At 36.5% G+C, this 22930-nt stretch overlaps 1 protein-coding gene across 1 annotated transcript in view; it reads right to left on the bottom strand.

The window, feature by feature from the left end:
* The window catches only part of LOC149833412 (Vacuolar sorting protein 39), an 84326-nt gene that overhangs the window by 16001 nt on the left and 45395 nt on the right, over positions 1-22930 (bottom strand). Inside the window, exons 9-11 of the mRNA XM_090015100.1 lie at positions 19995-20050; positions 19715-19783; positions 19519-19630 (exon numbers count right to left, since the gene is read on the bottom strand). Of these exons, the coding sequence (XP_089871226.1) occupies positions 19519-19630; positions 19715-19783; positions 19995-20050 (237 nt within the window). The remainder of the gene's footprint in view (positions 1-19518; positions 19631-19714; positions 19784-19994; positions 20051-22930) is intronic.

The following is a 22930-nucleotide window of genomic DNA, read 5'->3' as shown; positions in this document are numbered from 1 at the left end:
TATCTTGTGTGCATAACTCGAACAACGTAAAAGTTACGTATGTTGAGGTTTAGTTGCTTCGTATTATGAGATGTGCATATTCACGTATGCATGCATAGAACTCATGTTTTGTTTATGTATGCTTCGAGGTTCAATTTACGAAAATATAATGTTCTTTGTGGCGATGATTGATGTGTAGGATAATATTCTTTTGTATGATATGATTTAAATGTCACGTGATGTAAAATTATGAATGCATGCAATAAATGTTTAAGTTCAATAGTGAACTATTGTTTATGGAACCTTATTTGGTTAAATGTATGATTTTATAATTTCAAAACCATATGAAGTGATGTATGATGTAATGCTTATTGGCTGTATACATGTTTGTGCCCATGTTGGTGGCTATAGACCCTGAGCGTGGTCAATTGTATTGACGCATGTACGGCAATAGTTTTCACTGAATATGGTACCCGTTGAGGAACTGTTCTTAAAGAATTCTCTGTGTGGGTGTCTATGACAAAATCAGGTAATACCGCTAGAGCGGTAAGTCCTTATGAGGAAGTGCATTGTCCAAGAGTGGGTAGCCCGCGAAGACGGTATATTCCTGTGAAGAAGTGCATTGTCCAAGACCAGACAGGCCATCCGTCTAAGGTAGTAACTCCTTGTGAGGTCGTATATTTTCCAAACCAGGTGATCCGACGTGGATCTTGTACATCTTTATTGTGAATAAATGAAATGTTGTGATAAATAGTGATGATATTCTGAGCTGATTGAGATAGCTAGTTATGAATCTATAAATTTGACTTTTCTGTTATAGCATGATTATATGTTGAACTCAGATGTGATAATCAAATCCTTATTGATTTTAAATCTTGATATGAGGTTATGATTGTGACGCTTATGTTAGCGTATAGGTGAATGACACATCATGCCTACAAATGACTAGGTTGACTATTAGGTAAATGAAGCATCACGCCAAAATAGTTTTATTGCAAATGATTGCATTATGATTGTCTGATTCAAATATATCACACATATGTATCATAATTAATGTGTATCATGAATATCTAACCGATTTAATTAGAAAGTATGTGTATGTGTGTGTTTTTTGGATGAAGGCGTAGTTGTTGTTGTTGTTGTTGCATGTGTATGTGTTTCACGCTTAAATGACCAAATATGATTTGACTTACTGTTTATAAGAATTATAAATACATATAAAAATGATGCAATGATTTGAATGTATGAGAGCAGAAGTAAGTGATCATGATCATTGTTGTGACGCTGATGTCACACCCCCAATAGAGTTCTCTCGGAGCGGTTGTTTTCTCTCACGGTTTTTTAGATCCGTCCTTGAGAGATACGATTGAGAGGGCTACTCGAGCATAATAAAATACATAGCATAATAAACACCCAAACTAGTCAGCCTGTTTCGGGTTGGTCTACGTCATACCCAAGTAGACTGAGAAAATCAAGATGAAACATAAATTATTAGATCACATTACTTTACTGCACTTTACAACAACAACAACTACGCCTTCATCCCAAAACAATTGGGGTCGGCGATATGAACCAACAAAGAAAATCATTCTGGGTCTTCCACATGAATCCTTCTCCTCCATTCATTTCTATCCAATGCCATGTCCTCGGTGAGGTTCAAAGCATTCATATCCTTTCCTATCACCTCCATCCATGTCTTCCTAGGCCTACCCCGACCTCTTTTAACTAATATATTTTCCCATTTCTCCATCCTTCTAACTGGAGCATCATTAGGCCTTCGTCGAATATGTCCAAACCACCGTAAACGATTCTCTCTCATCTTATTTTCAATGGGTGCAACGCCTACCTTCTTACGTATCTCCTCGTTCCGAATCTTATCTTTTATTGTATTTCCACACATCCATCTCAGCATACGCATCTCAGCTACACTCATTTTTTGAATATGATGTCTCTTGGCAGCCCAACATTCCGTACCATATAGTAAAGCGGGCCTAATAGCCGTCCTATAAAACTTTCCCTTCAACCGCAATGGCATTCTACGATCGCACAACACTCCAGTTGCACTCTTCCATTTCATCCACCCAACCTTTATCCTATGATTTACATCTCCATCAATTTCTCCATACTTTTGAATGATAGATCCCAAATATTTGAAAGAATCATCCACCGGTATTTCTTGCTCACCAAGCTTCACTACACTCCCATCTCTATTTCGTTGCTTACTAAATCGACATTCCATGTATTTTGTCTTACTCTTACTCAACTTAAAACCTCTTGCTTCCAATGTCTGTCTCCATAATTCTAACTTAGCATTAATCCCAGCTCTAGACTCATCAATCAAAACAATATCATCAGCAAACAGCATACACCACGGCACATTTTCTTGAATTGATCTCGTAAGCTCATCCATCACTATAGCAAATAGGAAAGGGCTTAAAGCAGATCCTTGATGTAACCCAACCGTTATAGGAAAATTGGTTGTCACCCCTCCACAAGTGCGGACATTGGTTACTACTCCTTCATACATATCTTTAATTATACTAATGTACTTGAGAGAAACACCTTTCTTCATCATTGTCCACCAGAGAACGTCCCTAGGTACTCTATCATAAGCCTTCTCCAAATCAATAAAAACCATATGCAAATCTTTGTTCCTCTCTCTATTTCTCTCAATAAAAACCACGGCACTTTACTGCACTTTGCTTTACTTTATTTTATATTATTACAAATTATTCTTGTTCCTGAAAATTGGTGAATTCATGCTCATTGATATATGCCTTGTTATCATGTGGAGTTCGATGTTAGCATATTTAAGATTGTTATTACATATTTGCCTTATTGATAGTTGATGCAAAATTCTGAAATACATATATTATGAAGCTTTATGTGTTTACATTACATTAGGTGTGTGAGTTTTACTAGGACTTTTTAAAGTCTCATTCTTTCAAAATAAAATGTTTTTCAGGAGACATGTAATGGCTAGAGTAAGTGCAAGAAGCTGGAGGGGGTTGTCACGGTTGTGCACATTGGTGTTTTCGATGATCCCAAGGGCTTCTTATTATATTTGAATTTTTAATACTTTTTGAATTGTTAAAGGACTATTTAATTGGACATTTGATTATTAATTAATTCTGAATTTCAGTTACTTTCTGCATAGTCAATGTCTATTCAGCTATGTGATGGTAGTAGTCTCTTAATGTAATGTGTCCAAATATTTTAACCAAGAAACCAGTTTATAAAACTGATTTCAAAAATCAATATTTTTCGTTGTGTGTACTCACCTAATAATAACATAAGGATTTTATGAGTTGGATGCTTAACTTCGAACCTTGTCCTACGAAGCTATTAAATGTCGGTGCATGCCCAGGCTGACTCCCTAGAGCTTGATTCGATTAAGGCAAAAGTCAATGATGAAAAGCTTGATACATTAATAAATTCTTTTATGTAATGGTTCAATCGGATTCGTTAATGGATGGTTCCATACTGGATCTGGTACTAAAAGGCCAAGACACGCTCGTGCTTGTGCTCAGGTGGGCCGTCTAGTACTTGATACGGTTGAAACGAGTTCGTTGATGAGACCGTTGCACTATTACATTTAAAAAAAAACAAAGAAAAAAAAAGAATAGATTCAACCTTATAAAAAAAATTCTGGTATTTTTTGTTTGAAATCGTTTGGGGTGTCACATGTACCGTCCAGTTGAGTACGGCCAGACCCCAGCCGAAACCAGGAAGGGACCTGGCAGGTTAGGCCAGGTTCGGCTGGCCTGACACCCGACCCACTAGACTTGTTTTTTTTTAAACACACAGCCCAGCCAACCTAGCTGACAAGGCCTGCTAGGGTCAATTGCCTAGCCAGCAGTAGGGGGGCTGGGGCTTTTTGAAAACCAGATTTTTAGAAAAAAAATGTACACTTATACGTATAGATTTCAATCAGGCATTAACGTGCACGCAAGCAAGACTGCATTATACATGTAATAGACATTTTTTTTAATCGTCAAACATATGCTGATTCACAATTTCACAAAACTCAATAAAGAAAGTAAGCAGTCATACGCATGCCTCAATACATGCTATAGTGAATCAAAATCAAAACAGATTTTTCTGTTTTACATGACCATCAACGTAAACAAATTTTTTTTAACGAAACAAATTGAATTGATTTCTGTTTCTTTTCAAAACTACGAACACAAGATCTGGACCAGATCTGCTCACGTTTAACACATGGTAGATCAGTCCAGCTACATGGATCAATAGCACATTAAAGTAATTAGATATGTATATTTATACATATATATGTAAAAACGCATATATGAATACACTCATATGCAGTTTTATTTTTGAAATAGATTTCGAAAAAGGGAAAAACGTTAGCTTCAACTATGGATCTTAGGATGAATATTAATATTTACTCTTTTCTCATTGGTTTCACTAAAATATTGCATGGAATACGAATCCATGCTCATTTTCTCATTCGAAAACAAAAGAGAAACCCGTACCTTGACGGTGAATGGAAAAGAGAACAAGAATGATGGTGAAAAACGTCGAACGATCGAAGAAAGAACCTCCTTCCTCCTCTAACTCTCTTTTCCACTCCTCTCTCCCTCTCTCTTTTCTTCTCTCTTTTTTTTCTTTCCCTCTTTTTTTATCTTAAATAAACCAAGAGGGGGGGTGACGCCCCCCCTTCTCCAGGGCTTTCTAGATGGGGAGTTTCCTCTTTTGAGGACTCTCTCTCACCCTTTCCAAAATTTTAAAAATTCCTTTTAAGTTGCCTTTTCAAAGTTTACAATTTTTTTAAAGTCTCTTCTCAAACCTTCTTTAGCCTTCTTGGGTATGTTTAAGTACTCTATTTAGAAGTCCTAGACAACCATAAAAATTAAATTTCGGAATTAATAAAAAATAACTAATTAATTAATTATTTATTAATTATCCAAAAGTTGCCAAATCAACTTGAGAGACTTCTTAACCTTAATTAACTCCAATTTAAAGTTGTTTAATGCATTTAAATCTAGAAAATTGTTGGACATGGATCTGGATCTGGATCCAAGATCCAAATCCATCTCCAAAAATCCAATTGGGTTTTGGACTGGACCAAATCAAGATTAATATGGGTCTTGGATAGAGTCCATATCCATATTAATTTGGATTAAATCCTTTGGATCCAGTCCGATCCAAATCCAGATTCTGATCAACAAACTGCTCCTTTTTCGAAAAAATGTGATTTTCGGGCCAACCGAAACTCGAATTCTGAAAAGTAACATATCATTGCCCTCAGTATTCCGAGACGCATCCAACAATATATCACATGATTATAAATTCTGAATTTTGCCCGAAAATAACCTGAATTTCACTTGAAAATAACTTGAATTTCGCCCAAAAATAACCTGAATCTCACTCGAATTTCGCTTGAATTTTAAGGTTGAAAATAAAACTTTTTCTTACATTTTAAGTGGCTCGTTTAGACCTAGTTGATGAGACTTGGGCCATGCCCAGACTCAAAAGTATCAAACTAATATCGAGGTTCAAACGATTTCTCTCCCATACTTAGCCAAATTTTCGAAAAATCTCAAAACGACTAAGTATGAGAATACGTGATATCACACAACTTGATTTGACAATTGCCCAAATAGCGGAGGCCGTTTTACAAATACTAAAAGTTACTCCCTCTACATGTAAAACCCGTAATTTTTAAGGATTATTAATAAATAAAGAACTCATTTTTTTTATCTTCAAATTAGAAATGTGTTTCTAGCTTTTGAATTTTATTTATTTATTACATATTCATTTGTTCATTCAAGTCAATCAATGTATAATTTGCATTTATAGAGCTATTTTGGGCTATAAATCACTATATTTATATATATATATATATATATATTATATTTAAATATATTTTTTATGGAGTTTGTAAATTATTGGAGTATATTTGTATGTTATTTGGCGCTTGGTAATGATTTATAGGGTAATTTGTTGTTTTTGGCTAATCTTGTTATAATTGGTATTTTTTGAGTTTTTGGCATTTGTGATCTCACACGAAGGGTTCGTTGTATTACTTGGGTAGCGGTCTTTGCGGACTTCAAAATTCCTCGGTCTTTTGAGTTTCGATTCATTATTCTTCACATTATTAAGGTAAGATAAATTAACTGAACTTATAGAGAGCATGTTTAGGCATTAATTGTGTAAACATGATGTTGCACTGAATATCTAAATGAATTGCAAATACAAGTTATGCTCATACACTTCACTTAGATGTGGATATCTAGGACTCTTGTGATTGTAGTTCGGAGATCATGCTTGTCATGATTGTAGTTAGCGAAATATGGAGTGTGTTTGCTGCAGGTACACCTATGTGTGTTTGAATGTCTCTGCACTTATGAATGTATAATATGTACGCAATGTGTGTCATCATACTTTGGTTTGCGCATACTATGTTGTTTTGTGTGTTTGTATGAATTTGATGCATGGTGCACATATAACTACTATGGACATGTATAAGTCGTGTTCGATGCATACTGTGAATGTTATATATATTGTCGTGTCATATGATGGACTCATTTATTCTTGTATAGAAGAAAGCATGCGAATGTTATAAATTGTTTTGAACTTGTACGTCTTGTTTGCTTAAGAAATATATGTGTATGATGTACAGTAGGATGGTCAATGAGATTTTGACCAACCCTTACACAATTATATCTAAGGTGATATATCGATTCATGTGGTGAAAAATGCATGTGACTCTTATCGTGTGTGCAAATCTCGAACTACGTAGGAGTTATATATGTTGAGGTTTAGTTGCTTCGGATTATGAAATATGCAAGTTCATGTATGCATGCATAGAACTCATGGTTTGTTTACGTAAGCTTCGAGGTTCAATTTACGGAGTGCAATGTTCTTTGTGGCGATGATATGATGCGTAGGATAATGTTCTTATCTATGATATGATTTAAATGCCACATGAAATGAAATTATGAATACATGCGATAATTGTTTAAGTTCAATAGTGAACTTTGGTTTATAAAGCCTTATTGGTTAAATGTGTGATTTTATAATTTTAATGTCATATGAAGTGATGTATGTTGTGATGCTTTAATTGTATACATGCTTATGCCCGTGTTGATGGCTATCGACCCTGAGAGTGGTCAATTGTATTGATGCATGTATCACAATAGTTTTCACTGGATATGGTACCCGTTGAGGAACTGTTCCCAAAGGATTATTTGTGCGGGGGTGCATGACAAGATCAGGTAATCCGGCTAGAGCGATAAGTCTCTGTGAGGAAGTGCATTGTCCAAGAGCGGGTAGCCTGCGAAGACGGTATATTTCTATGAGGAATTGCATTGTCCAAGACCAGGCAGACCATCCGTCTAGAGCGGTAACTCCTTGTGAGGGTGTACATTTCACAGACCAGGTGATCCGGCGTGGATTTTGTAAATCTTTATTTTGAATAAATGAAATGTTACGATGAATTGTGATGATCTTCTGAGTTGATTGAGATAGCCAGTTATGAATCTATAAATTTGGCTTTTCTATTACAATATGATTATATATTGAACTCAGATATGATAATCAGATCCTTATTGATTTTAGATCTTGATATAAGGTTATGATTCTGACGCTTATGTAGCGTATAGGTGAATGACACATCACGCCTACAAATGACTAGTTTTGACTTATTAGGTGAATGATACATCACGCCTACATAGTTTTATTGCAAATGATTGCATTATGATTGTCTGAGTAAATATATCACACCTATGTATCATGATTGATGTCTATCATGAATATCTAACTAAATTACTTATAAGGTATGTGCGTGTGTTTCACGTTGGAATGGTCAAATGTGATTTGACTTATTGTTTATAAGAATTATGAATGCATATGTTGAATGTCTTATATATATATATATATATATATATATATATATATATATATATATATATATATATATATATATATATATGCGATGACTTGAATGCATATAGATTATGCTTTATTACGTGAGTTAAGGTTGAATAGAATATTAAGTGATGAAATGCTTTTAAATGCTTTATGTTCGAATGCTTGAAATGAATGACTCATAGGACGTTATTCCCTTGTCCATCACTTGACGATGGATGAATAATATATCTTTACCTTTAAATGCTTGATATGTTTTCTTTAAGTTTGAGTTTGGGTTGCTTTACCAGACTTTAGCGAGTCTGACCCTGTTTTATGGAAAATAGGTAATGCAGGTAAAGTGTGATGAGTAGTTGGAGCGAAGGGTTGGTCGAGTTGCATCTTCAAGGGTCCACTCTTAACATGCAATCTTGGTATTCATGATCTTTTCGTTTTAAGTACTTGATCATGTAGAGACTGAAGTATTTTTTCATACTCTGATTTGAAATGAAATTACAACTCTTCATATTTCAGTCTTATATTGTACGTGGTTTGAAATGTGTATATCCCGTACATTTTGATTCGATTGTTATTTTTAGTGTAACCGCGCCCAAAGTCTTAACCGTTTTTAAAAATCGTTTCCGCATTATAAGATCTGATTTACTTATACTTATAAAAAAAAATTGATTTCAAAATTTTAATATTTGAACTATAATAAGGTTAAAAATTTTGGAGCATTACACTACATCTGGTGTCATCGTCTCCTTTTTCTTCTCCTACAGATAAGTCCTCTTGGATTTTGGATTCGGGAACCTCTTTTCATAGGACTCATAATGAGTCCCTATTATTGGATTATACTAATTCATATTTTCATATGTATCAACCGCCGATGACACTTCTTTAAAAGTTAAAGTATAGGAAATCTCAACAATGGTTTAAAAAAAAATGTTCCAAAATATTAGGGTTATTCCAAAACTAGATTGAAATCCCTTTTTGGTTTCCCAAATATCCGATTAAGGGTGTAAAGTATTCTTCTCATCTAAGGCTTGTTGGGTGCAGGATCTCTAATCAATAAAGCTGATTTGACAAGGCTATAGAAGAAGAGATCTTTACTATATGGATTCCTTATGTCTACCTAAAGACTCTTTTTGTAATCATATCAAAGAAATTAATTTAGATCTTTGGCATAAAAGATTATAACGTCCAAGTATATCGTAACTATCTTTTTTTTCGTTCTTGGAAAAATTTTGTAAGGAAAAAGAATTTGTACGTGAAGATTGTATACTTGAAAAAATGCAAATGATGCCTTTTAGATCTAGAACTTCTTTGACTAATGAAATCTTTGAATTAGAGTATTTGAATGTATGGGGTCTCACTCCCGTTACGTCAAAAGGTGGATATTCATATCAAAGTTACCAGTCGAGGAAGCGGGAGCGGGAAGCGATACGGGAAGCGGGAGCGGGAAGCGAGGCACTTTCAAAAATTTAGGAAGCGGGGAAGCGTGGGACCACTTAGAAGAAAATTCTGAACCGTCTCGGAAGCGACCTAGGAAGCGAACCGGAAGCGAGGGGGAAGCGAAAAAATGAAAAAATGGGGAAGCGAGGGGGAAGCGAGGGGGAAGCGTGGGGGAAGCGTGCTTCCCATTTATGGGAAGCGTGTTTCCCATAAAAGGGAGGCACGCTTCCCAAAAAAGGGGGACGCTTCCCCTCACGCTTCGGAAGCGCGACGTTTCGCGCTTCCCCTTTTACCTAGGCACTTTCGGTAACTCTGATTCATACTATGTTACATTAATAGATGATTTTAGTAGACACACTTGGATTTACTTCCTTAGACTCAAATATGAAGTTTTTTCGTGTTTTAAAATTTTCATAATCTTGTTAAAAATCAATTTAAGATAAATATTAAAATCTTTCGCTCAGACTCGGGGGGAGAGTTTCTTTCAAATGATTTTTAATCCTATATAAAGACTCATAGTATTTTTCATCAAAAAACTTGTCCTAGGACCCCCCAACAAAATGGCATTTTTGAAAGAAAACATCGTCATATTATTGAAACTATTAGGACTCTACTCGTTTCAAAAGAAGTTCCAAAAAGGTTTTGGGTCGAAGCCACTTTCACTGCAGTTTATTTAATAAATAGAATGTCTTCTCAAACTTTGGAAAACAAATCTTTAATTGAAAAACTCATTAAAATTTCTTTTATTGCCTAAGTCTAATATTGAAAATATTGATAATGACGATAGTGATAATGTTGGGCCAAATGATGAACCAAGTAAAGAAAGAGAACCAACTCATAACCTTATATAATACACTAGACGAGATAATGTGGAGCATCCATGTGCTTTTGAGAAGTATAGTCAACCAACAAATATTGAAGAAACTAGTGTTACAAGATTTGAACGAATACATAGACCTCTAAATAGGTTTGTCTCTTATAAATCCTTCTCTCCAAACCAGAGTTGTCAGTCAAGTAAGCGATACGGGAAACGAGGCACTTTCAAAATTTTAAGAAGCAAAAAATGTTGAACGACTAAGAAGCGAACCAGGAATCGTCTCGGAAGCGACATAGAAAGTGAGGAGGAAGTGAAAAAAGTAAAAAAAAATAAAAAATAGGAGGAAGCGAGCTTCCCATACCCCTAAATGGGAAGCGTGCTTCCTAAATTTTTTTAGCGCTTCCTCACATGTTTCAAAAGCACCATGTTTCGCGCTTTCGAAACACACTTCGGGCAAGCGCGCTTCACCATATTATATGGCGCTTTCGGTAACTGCTCCAAACTATAGGGCATGTCTTCTAGCAATTCATTCATATCATGAGTCATCCAATTATAAAGAAGCCAAAGACATAAAAGAATGGGTAGAAGCTATGAAAATAGAATTAGATGCATTATAAAAAGCCCATACTTGGGAAGTCCAGCATTTTCCTAAAGAAAAGAAGACAATAGGATGTAGATGGGTATTTAAAGTCAAAACAAAGAGTGGCGAGTCCCTAGAAAAATATAAAGCAAGATTAGTTCAAATGGGTATTCCAAAGAATATGAAATAGATTATGAGGAAACATTTGCCCCAGTAGCTCACATGACCACAATTAAGGCTCTAGTTGTAGTAGCATCCATTAGAAAATGGCCTATATATCAATTAGATGTTAAGAATGCTTTCTTAAATGAAAAGTTTACATGAATCGTCTCTCTAGTCAAACTATTGAAAATGGAATGGTTTTTCGTCTGCGAAAAGCTTTATATGGACTTAAACAAGCTCTTAAAGCATGGTATCATTGATTTACTAGAACTGTGTTGAACTTTGGATTTAAATCTTATTATACTGACACTACTTTTTTTGTAAGATCTGCAGGTACCTCGCTTATCATTCTGCTCTTGTATGTTGATGATATGATCATTACCGGGAATGATCAGAAGAAAATTGAAGAAATTAAGATTATGCTTAAGAAATCTTTTGATATGACTAACCTTGATTTTTTGAGATATTTTTTAAAATTAAAATAGCATACTCGCCAAGAGGATACATTTTGTCTCAAATAAAGTTTGCAACTGATATTGTTGCACGTTCGAGAATCACATACACAAAATATGTTGACACTCCTGAAGTGATAAATGTTAAAATGAGAGTTGAAGACGGAGTTTTATTAGACGATCCAACACCTTATAGGCAACTTATCGGATCACTAATGTACTTATCTATTACTAGGTCAGACATTGCACATGCTACATACTGCAAGTTAGTTTCAGCATGCGCCTACATCAGTTCACATAAGTGTCGTGTTAAGAATAGTTCGATAAATCAAGAAAACTATATCTAAAGGGTTATTCTTATCATCTTTATCATCTTTAAATCTTATTTCTTATACTGATTCTGATTGGGGAGGAGATCTCAATAATCGTAAGTCAACTACAGGTTTTTAAATGTTTGTAGGTGATTCCTTCATTTATTAGGGATGCAAAAAATAACATAAAGTGTCTTTATCTTCTACGAAAGCTGAATATAGGGTTACGGCTATAATAACAACCAAGGTCGTGTGGATGAGATCCTTACTTTCAAATATGGGTGTTGATGTTTCAGAACCTTCGAAGTTATGTTGTGATAACAAAAGTGTCATATATATAACCAGCAATCATACATTTCATGAATGAACGAAACACATCGAGATGGATTGCCACTATGTTCAAGAAAAATATTTGAAGGGGACGATTATTTTACCATATGTTCAGTCTGAGTTTCAAATTGCAGACTTCTTCACCAGAGCTCTTCCTCTACCAAGATTTTTATTTCTTAGCAAACTTTTGGTGATCTCACCGTAAGTTTGAGGGGAAGTGTTAAAATATAGTGTATATTTTTTGTATCTATCTAATATACATATATTTATACAATATATGTATCAAGGGTATTTTGGTCATTTCATACATGTAATAAAATACATCCAATAGGGATTGTAGTGTCTTGTTATTTATTTTTCTATTTTTTTATGCAAGTCAAACTTGATTGTTGGGAGGCAATCCAACTAGTCGTTGGACTGCCTCCCTTTCTTGTACACCACTTCATGTAAGGTATGCTTTTCTAAGCATATTTTGTTGGGAATTCAAAGATTATTATGTTTACATTGTGTTCTATTGAAATGTGGTTTAGATATCTCTTTTATGATATTGTTATCCGTCCATTAGAGACCATATTGTATTTGTGCACTTGTGTAGCCCTTCGTTGGCATTGTGATTGTGCATATCTTGTTTTATTTCATTCACCTCCTTATTCAAGCTATCAAAGCCCCAAGCTCTAGGAACTAAGCCAGAGATCAATCCTCACGCCGCACCTTTGACTTGTCAGTCTTGTTGATTGATTTATAAACCCGAGTCTCCGCTCTTCTTCTTTCTCTACTCTAAGGCTTAGCATCCAACCCCGGTGAATCAAAGCCTTGTCAGAGTCGATGTCCCTACAATTCCATATTAGATAAATGCTATAGCCTATTTCTTTCTAGGTTCACAATGAGTTAGAGAAAGTTCTTTCGATTTAGGTAGGTCACCTTTTTTTTATGTTTAGCTTTCAATCCTAAAACTCCTTTCTAAAACTATGTCGTGAGAAAGAAATTTCATGGACCGTCGATTGATAGAAGGTGAATGGTAGAGGGATGTAGCCCCACCAGTACATGTGCAAAGATTTGAATTGAGCTTGTTTGAGACCATAAAGTGCGTTGTGCAATCTACAAACATTGCCCTCTAGATTTGGCATGCTAGGAAGTAACTCCATTCAAGAAGCACAAGCTAAATGGTTTGTTCAATATGAAAGATCTCTTAAAACATTCAAGAGAAGGCAATTTCCAGCAAAATGGCGATTAGTATAAAAGAACAAAAAGAGTTCCAAGTACATATGATCATTTGAGCGAGTACTAGACTCCAGCTGCATTTGGACAAGCCAAATCAGCTTGCAGATTATAGCTGGGAAAGTAAAACCATGTAGTTGCCCCTATTTTATTGGTAGTGTTAGTTTTGGATCATGGATCCGACCCGCACCACATTCCAAGGATTCATGTTGGGATGCGTGGACGGTGACATGTTTGTAATTTGTTTTTACTTCTTGTGTAATGTCATACTATGTACAACACTTATAAATAATAAGTAAAAGAGGGAAACCTTATTGCCGCCGACCCCTCTCTTCTCTCTCTTCTCTCTTTACCTCATCTCTAACCCTTGCAGGTGGAAATTTCTGACATGGTATCAAAGCACAGGCACGAAAATCAATCATCTAGAAGGCCTCTAAAGACCAACACGTGCTGCTAAAGGACGTAGGTTTATTTCTGTCTCTTCTTCCTAAATCAGTTTTGCTTATTTCCTCCTTTTTCTTAATCCTCTTTCACGTCATTCCAGTTTTTCTTTTTGGTTCTTCTCATTCTCAATATTTCTGGTACGCATATTTCTGGTACGCACGTCTTAACATCCCGAGTTTTTTTTTCTCCCTAAAATATTTCTGATTCTTTCCCTTTTTCTGACCGAGTTTTTGTTTTCTCCCCCAAAATATTTCTGATTCTTTCCCTTTTTATGGTTCGCACATTACTATTCTCTGTGTAACGTGTGTGCTGATATCATTTTCAGCACACAACAGCATTGTTGCTTCTTTTTCTCTGTGTAACGTGTGTGCTGGTATCATTTTCAGCACACAGCAGCATTGTTGTTTTCCTCTTTCTCTGAATAACGTGTGTGCTGATATTATTTTCAGCACACAGCATTGTTGTCTCCTCTTCAATACACTGTTAGAACAGTTTTGGCTTCTCATTCTTCATATAATCCATGGATTACAAGTTGAACCCTAGTTTTCTTACTCACCTCATGACTCACAAGTTATCTCATGATAACTACTTACTTTGGAAACGTCAGATTGTGCCTTTTATTCGTAGTCATGGTCTTTATGGGCATCTAGATGGGCGATCACCCGCCCCACCTACACATATCATGCAAGAAATAACAGGTGAAGATGGGAAGGTGAGTCAACTTCGAACCACCAATCCTGCTTATGACATATGGGTACAACGGGATCAGACATTAGTTGCTTACATAACTTCCACACTTTTTGATCGTGTTTTATAAACTATTTCTGATGATCAATCTGCTGCCGAGTTGTGGAATGGACTAGCTCATCCCTTTTCTCAGGTTTCTGAATCTCGGGCTTTGCAACTCAAGTGTCACTTTCAATCCATGCGAAAAGGAAACAAATCTATTACAGAGTTCATGGGGGATGTCAGGGTTATTACAGATCAGTTAGCTGCCATTGGAAGTCCTGTATCAGATAAGGACATGGTACAACAGGTATTAAGTAGCCTTGGACCTGCATATCGCATGTTTTGCACAGCACTCCAGGTTGTCTCAGTTCTTCCATGTTTTGATGATCTTCAATCTAAGCTTTTGCAATATGAGGTCAGTTTAAATCAGGAACACGCGTCAGATGATACTCATCCTGTGATGATGGCACATACGCCTATTCAAACAGGAGCCTTATTTACTCCTCGTCCAAATGGACCAACTATAAACAAAGGAGGACTACTACCTATACCAGCTGGAGGAGGCCTTGGCTCAGGCAGTGTACCACGAGGGGGACGTGTTCCTACTTGTTTTCTATGCAACAAGCGGGGACATGTTAAAGCAAATTGTTGGTACAATCCTCAGAACCGGAACAAAACAGGGAGGTCAGGGCAGAGGGCAACTCAAACGTTTGCACGCACTCCTCAGGAATAGGTTCTTCCACAGGACGTACAAAATATCCTTATGACTACTTTCAATCAGATGAACTTGCGTCAAAATGATGATGGTATATGGTATATTGATTCAGGGGCAGCAGCACATGTTACTTCTGATGCAGGTAAATTTTCTCACTTGACTCCTTACACTAGAAATGGCACTATAGTCATAGGAAATGGATCTCACCACCTCATCTCTCACACTGGAAATGTCTCCCTTTCTTTGCCTGAATCTCAATTGCCCTTGTCAAATGTCTTACTCACAGCTGTTATTCAAAAGAATATTCTATTTGTGTCTAAATTAGTTGATGAAACAAATTCTTCCGTTGAATTTACTCCTGTTTATCTTAAGGATCTTCACACCAAGAAGATGCTCGCTAAAGGTGAACGGCGCGGGAACATGTACGTCTTTAAAGAATCTCATGTGCCTTTGAAGACGTCGTCTTCCGTAGCCGTGGCTTCTTCAGCTCCTTCCTTTCCAACATTTTTGAGTCGATCCACAGATCATAGTTCTTCATCTAGAGTCTTGAACTTAATAAGTCAGACTTATGGCATCTTCGTTTGGGTCATTATAGTCAAGTTTTTCTTGACAAGTTGTTTGCTAAAGGTCTAATACCCGCAGTCAGTTTAGAGTCAAAATGTCCAAGTTGTCATTTATGCAAAAGTCATGTACTTCCTTTTCATAATATCAATAAAAGAGCAACAAAGCCTTTTGAGATTATATGCTCAGATGTTTGGGGTCCTGCGCCCATTGCCTCTCTTTCTGGATCTCGATACTATGTACTCTTTCTTGATTCTTACACTCGATTTAGTTGGATTTACTTCATTAAAAACAAACATGAAGTTTTCAAGTTGTTCAAACAGTTTCATGCACTAGTCCAAAACCAATTCAATACCAATGTTGTATATTTCCAGTGTGATGGGGGGGAGAATACATATCCCATGATTTTAGTGAATATTTGAAGGAGCATAGCATTACACGTAACATTTCTTGCCCTCATACCCCTCAACAAAATGGAGTAGCTGAGAGAAAACACAGGCATATTGTTGAGACAGCCTTGAGCATGATGCACACTGTGGGTATTCCCTTCTCTCTTTGGACCGAGGCTTTCCATACAGTTGTTTACATTATCAACAGGTTGCCCATGACCATCCTTAAAGATAATTCTCCATATTTTGTTCTTTATAATTGTCATTCATCATATGAAGAACTACATCCTTTTGGTTGTGTATGTTATGTTCACATTGATCATTCATTGAGAAATAAGTTTCAAGACAGAGCTGTACAGTGCAAGTTTCTTGGGTATGCAGATGACTATAAGGGATACAGGTGTTATGATCCTCATACAGGCAAAATTCGGGTATCTAGAAATGTTGTTTTTGATGATGAAAATTTTGACACTCTGGGTTCGTCTTCCACAGATACACAGGACAGTTATGATCCTTGGCTCAGTGACTCACTTTTATATGACTTGTTGCCTTATGAGGATTCATCTTTATTGACAGACAATGAACCCTATACTTTCGATGTGGAACCGCATATGGAAGACATTCCTCCTACAACAACATCCTCACGTTTTTCTGGTCTTGTTTATTCTCGTAGAGCTCATCCAGTCAATGATGAGACTCCTCTACGACATTCCACTCGGATTAGACATCCTATAGATCGCTGGGTAAGTTATAACAATTTCTCTTTGGATTTTCAAACATTTCTAACCAGAGTGTCCAAAGAAACAGAACCTTCCTCCTTTCATGATGTTGTACATTCCCGTGCCTGGGTAGAGGCGATGAATGAGGAAATGGAAGCATTGCATGAATGCAATACATGGGAAATTGTACCAAGGCCAAATAATAAGAATGTTGTAGGGTCCAAATGGGTGTACAAGATCAAGCACAAACCGGATGGCAGTGTTGAGCGCTATAAAGCTCGTCTGGTCGCACGAGGCTTCACACAGCAGTATGGGCAGGACTACGATGAAACGTTCAGCCCAATAGTAAAATTGGGCACCATCAAGATTATCATTGCATTGGCATTACAACATGGATAGTCACTCAGTCAACTTGATGTTAAAAATGCCTTTTTGCATGGTGAACTAAAGGAAGAAGTTTACATGGAGCAACCACCTGGTTATAGTATGCATGATTCATCCAATTGGGTATGTAAACTTCGACGCTCTCTTTATGGCTTGAAACAAGCCTCTCGATCTTGGTTTGAGAGTTTTTCCACGGAGATCCAGCATCATGGGTTCACTAAAAGTGTTCTAGATCATTCATTGTTCATATTCAAAAGTGATTCAGCTATTGTTTGGATGCTTATATATGTTGATGACATCATTATTACCGGGAGTGATGAGGTTCACATATCTTGGGTTAAGTCTATGCTGATGGCTAAATTCAAGATGAAAGACTTGGGTCCCTTGCGATATTTTTTGGGTGTGGAAGTTGATAGTCGACATGAGACTATTACATTGAGCCAACATAAGTACACCATTGATATTTTACTTGCTACAGGGATGGAGAATTGTAAACCAATTAGCACACCTTGCCTTCTAAATCATAAGCTAAGTGCTAAAGAAGGCACTACTTATCATGATCCTACTTTGTATCGTCGAGTTGTAGGGATGTTAGAATACTTAACATTCACTAGGCCTGACATAGCATACTCTGTCAATCAGGCTTCACAGTTTATGCATGCTCCTACAGATGTACATATGGAAGGAGTAAAAAGGATCCTTCGGTATTTAAAGGGTACGATTGGAGATGGCTTGATGTACACCAAGGACACAACTTATATGTCAGGGCATCGACTATTCACCTACACAGACGCGGACTGGGCGGGTGATCCTGACGAGCGCAGATCAGTTTCGGGGTATTGCATTCTTATCGGCAATAATATTGTAACATGGAGTAGCAAGAAGCAAAAGGCAGTGGCGCGATCTAGTACTGAAGCAGAATATCGTGCAATGGCAGCAGAAACAACCGATGTTACATGGGTGAGACATCTACTGCAAGAATTACAAGAACCGATCTCGTCCTCTATGCTTCTTTGCGATAATCAGAGTGCTATTAATATTGCCTTCAATCTCATCCTTCATTGTCGCACGAAGCATATCGAGATCGATCAACATTTTGTTAGGAAAAAGGTGGAAGAAAAAGAAATTGAACCTGCATATGTTCGGTCAGATATGCAAGTTGCTGACATCTTTACCAAGGGATTATCCACTCATCAGTTTTGGGCACTCAAAGACAAGTTGAGCATGATCAAAGACCATACTCAACTTGAGGGAGGTTGTTAGTTTTGGATCATGGATCCGACCCGCACCACATTCCAAGGATTCATCTTGGGATGTGTGGGCGGTGGCATGTTTGTAATTTGTTTTTACTTCTTGTGTAATGTCATACTATGTACAACACTTATAAATAATAAAAGAGGGAAACCCTATAGACGTCGACCCCTCTCTTCTCTCTCTTCTCTCTTTACCTCATCTCTAACCCTTGCAGGTGGATATTTCTGACAGGTAGACCCCAAGTCAACTCATGCAACAATAATATCATCATTATTATTATAATCATCAAAGTCATGATGCAAAGAGCTAAGTTTCTTGATCTTTTATCCTCTCAGTATTAGTTCATTCTGTCCTCTTCTCCATTTTGGAATCCAAGGTGATGCCTAGATGTACCTCACACCCTTGACTGCATATATTAGCGTGAAAGAAGTCACTTCTTCTCTAGTTTACCGTACAGCTTTCAACACAAATTATATCCTAGTCCCATAATAATGGTAGCACATTTGAGACCACAAGTTCAGGTGTGCAGGTGCCCCCTTGTGCATTTGAATTTGGGTTAGCCATGGATATATGATTTGTAAGCTCTTTAGGCTGGTTATTCAGGAAGGGATATTTATAAAAGCAAGCTCTTCTGGTTATCATCATAGATTAAGTCCCCCCCTTCTCCATGCCTTTAAGCTTGACAGTCATCATTAGTCATGGATATGCGACACCAGCACTTAAGTTGGTTATTTGGGTGGCGAAATTTGCAGCAGGGAGACTGGGTCAGTATAACCGACATTTCAGGATATCTTTTAAGCATTCCGCACATTGTAAAAGAAGATACCTTCTTCTTTGTGTCTACTAGCCTAAGGTTCCTCCCAGGAATAACTAGTTGGTCCTTCCAGATACTGTATATGTGCACTTATGAAAGATACAGGAAGAAAACCCAAATCATTAGCTGAAAAGTTTTACTATCATACAATCTCATTATTTTTGACAAAAATGCATTGCACTCATAAATTAAAAGTGGTGAAAAGGAATGCCTTGTGAAGAAAAGAGAAAGATTGATCTGAGAGACAGAGATAATAGAAATAAAAAGAACAATGTAAAATGGACATGAGAAAAAGGTTAACAGTAATCGACACAATTTAATGACAAAGGTTACCTCTAACACTTGCAGGGGATCTAGGGATTCGCCATGATTATGAAGAAGACGCACAGCAGCCTTAAACATGGGTTCCTTTCCATTTTGTGGATCCAAATACATGTCAAGCAGCCTGCTACATGGAGGTTGCTTAATACAGATTCTAGACAAAATTTAACGTAAATTATTTCACAAAGCATGAAACAAGAAAACATACTGCATATATGCATCCGGTCTACCAATCTCAACACAATATCGCTCTGCAGCTTCACTATCTTCCAGTTTTCTACATGAATTCCCAAAGCACACAAGTTATGTAGTATAAGATGGTACAAAGCACAGGCACAACCTAAAATTAAAAAAATTTGAGAAATGACAACTGCCCTGACAATGCTATGGACCTTGCTTCCATAAGATTCTTTACACTGTTATTATCCTCAATCAAAATCAAAGAACATAAGAGATTCTAATTACATAAATATCCACATGTAACTCACAAGGCCAAAATTTGGAGTACGAATGCTTCATGTCCCAATTTTCTATATAAAATTGCCTGAAACAAGCAATGAAAAAAGTGAGCATTTTAGTAGCACGGAAAACTATTTGTTTCGTATGGACAATAAATGTCTCATTAAATGCATTATAGGCGAAATAAAACTTGACAAATAGAAATAGAATTTGTTTAGGGGATAACCCATAGAAAGAATCCAGAAGGCTCAGAATTTCAAACAAATTGTACAGTAGACAATTTTGAAATAAGCAATGTAAGGAAACTAGGGAACGTGTCCACAGGAACATGTGGTGCAATTAGATAGCCAGTTGAATGTACCAGCAACCTCAGGAAGCATTAGGCAAACCAAAAGCTATAAATATACTCCCCATACTATTCGCAGTTCAACCAGCAAATTCCTTAAGGGAAGTGGACAGAAACTGAGAATATTAAGGACCTGTTCAGTAGCAACTCATGTGATTTGGAAGCGCATGTGATTTGGAGCAGAGTTGCCAATAGAATAAGTGGGAGCGGAAAGCGATTCTTGAAGTGGAAGCGAGACACTTTTAAAATTTTAGGAAGCAGGAAGCGCGAGACGACTTAGAAGCGAACCAAGAATCATGTCGAAAGCGAGAAGAGAAGCGAAGCGGAAACGACCTATGAAGCGAACCAGAATTCGAAGGGGGAACGAAGAAGGAAGCGACTTAGGATTCGAGTGGGAAGCAAATAGGAATCGAAAGGGAAGTGGAAATGTAATTATATTTTTTTAATTTACCAAACCCTGATTTGGAGTCATACAAATCCAAATCACGTGGAATATGTGATTTGTAATCACATGAGATGTGACTAAATTCATACCAAATTTGATCCCAAAACACATTCAAGTTTCCCCTGGATCATTTTCTGATGTTTGGTTAGCTGTGTAAATGAGATTCATTTTCTCATTTACATGAGTCTGAATCTCATGAGACCTTACCAAACATGCCCTAAATTTTAACATTAACAGAGAATCAAATCTCACTTTGTACCATCAATACGCAGGCACCATGTTATACTGCATATGTTTCATTGCACTACAAGATGGGAAAGAAAACTAAGCACTGTCACCAAGTTGCACAGAACCCAAGACAACCAAAAGACCCAAAAAAGAAACTAAAGCACAAACATAATTTATTTAACCAAAAAAAATAACAATTATACATTCACAAGAACACCAAGAAATAAAATAAATATTTTTTATTAATAACAAAATAAACAAAATTTACAAGTGAATCTCACTACAAAACACTCAAACACAACATATGTACATCCATCCTCTCTCACTTAAACAACAAAAGGATGATTAATATATAGAGGAAGACATAATGGCTAATTTGATACAAACCCCAACGACTAGTTGGTCATTCAAAAAATGACCCCAAAAATAAATAAAAAATAAATAAATACAAAAATAAAATATTTAGGTGTTTTAAAAATGACCAAAAAACCTAATCTAACCTAAAGTATACCATAAGTACACTTACTAATCTAATAGGTATACCTGGAGTATATATATCCTAAAATACATAAAATGTATACCTAAAGTATAGCTTGAATAGAACTCAAATTAAATGTACAAGAATACACATCAAAAGAAGGAAAGAAAGAAAATACCTAGAGTACAATTAAGTGTACTTCGGTATATAGAAGACAAAAACAATAACATAGGCAAACGCTACATATATCTTAACAAGCAACACATAACATAAAAACAAGATCATTATACGAAAATAACATCATGTGTAAGTAACTCTTAAGAAATCGAAACTTTTCTAACTTCATAAGAATAAGTCAGTGATTTTATTACCAAGAGTGAAGAAGCACATGCCCCAATTTCCTAAAGACAAGCAACATAAAGAGAAGCCTCAACAAGGACCAAAGGCAAATTTTAGAGTGATAAACCTATATTTTTATTGCCGACTCACAGTGAAGGAGGATAAAGGCACTCAAAGCATTCACTTGAACAAACTTCTCAAATCATGCATGGACAAAATGTTAAAGTTCTAAACGAAGTGTAAAATGTGGATACACTTACATTTTATTATGCATTTAACCTTTTGTTTTCTTCCATAAATTTCCATATTTAACAGGTACTAACAACGTTCACTAGAAAGACTACAAGGCATGTTCAGTTCGTTCCAACAGAATTGCTTTCTCAAGGGAACCTGAGAAAGCAATTCTAAAAGCCCTAAAATCTCCATGTTCTTCCGAACATGAGATTTCAGGCATCCGTGATTTCGAATAATTTGAAATCACGGCAAACCCATGAGATTTCAAATCTCACGGGTTGCCTCGGGATTTGGAATCAGAATGATTTAAAATCATTCTGATTCCAAATCAGAGTGTGAGTTAAGGTGTCGAACACACCCCAAATGTTTCAATAGCGCATAGGAGCAGGCTTAACTATAAGCTTCAATATATTCAATTTCAACAAGTCTCACCGCTTTTGCTTTCACTCATTTTCCAATTATTGAAAGTCTTTCATATTAAATTTTTTGCTAGAAGATATTCTACATCTGATCATTATTGTTTTCAACATCAAGCAAATGCACACATATATTTCTAGCAGTGATGTGAAAAGCGCACCTTGAGGCTAGGCGAGGCCTTTTGTTCCTCGAGACGCACTAATAAAGTGCAAGTCACTATGAGGTGTGTGCCTAATGGGCCTTGAGGTGTACGCCTCAAGGTTGAGGCGCACGCCTCGTTTTCCTCTCTTTAAAAGAAAAGGAGGAGGCCCGATAAGGCACTCCCCCTCTCTCTCGGTAGAGCAAGAAGAAGAAGAAAAAGGAAAATAAGAATCTCTCGTGCTCTCTCTCTCTCTCACCTCTACTGGTATTACTCTCTCTCTCCTTATTTTGTTCTTGTTCTCCTCTTCCATCTTCCTTTGTCGGTCTTATTTTTCTT

Source organism: Nuphar pumila, chromosome 7 (assembly GCF_984573655.1).
Source record: "Nuphar pumila chromosome 7, dmNupPumi1.hap1.1, whole genome shotgun sequence".
Classification (NCBI taxonomy): domain Eukaryota; kingdom Viridiplantae; phylum Streptophyta; class Magnoliopsida; order Nymphaeales; family Nymphaeaceae; genus Nuphar; species Nuphar pumila.
The sequence above is the reverse complement of the archived record's forward strand: the minus strand, read 5'-3'. Positions and strand labels throughout refer to the sequence as shown.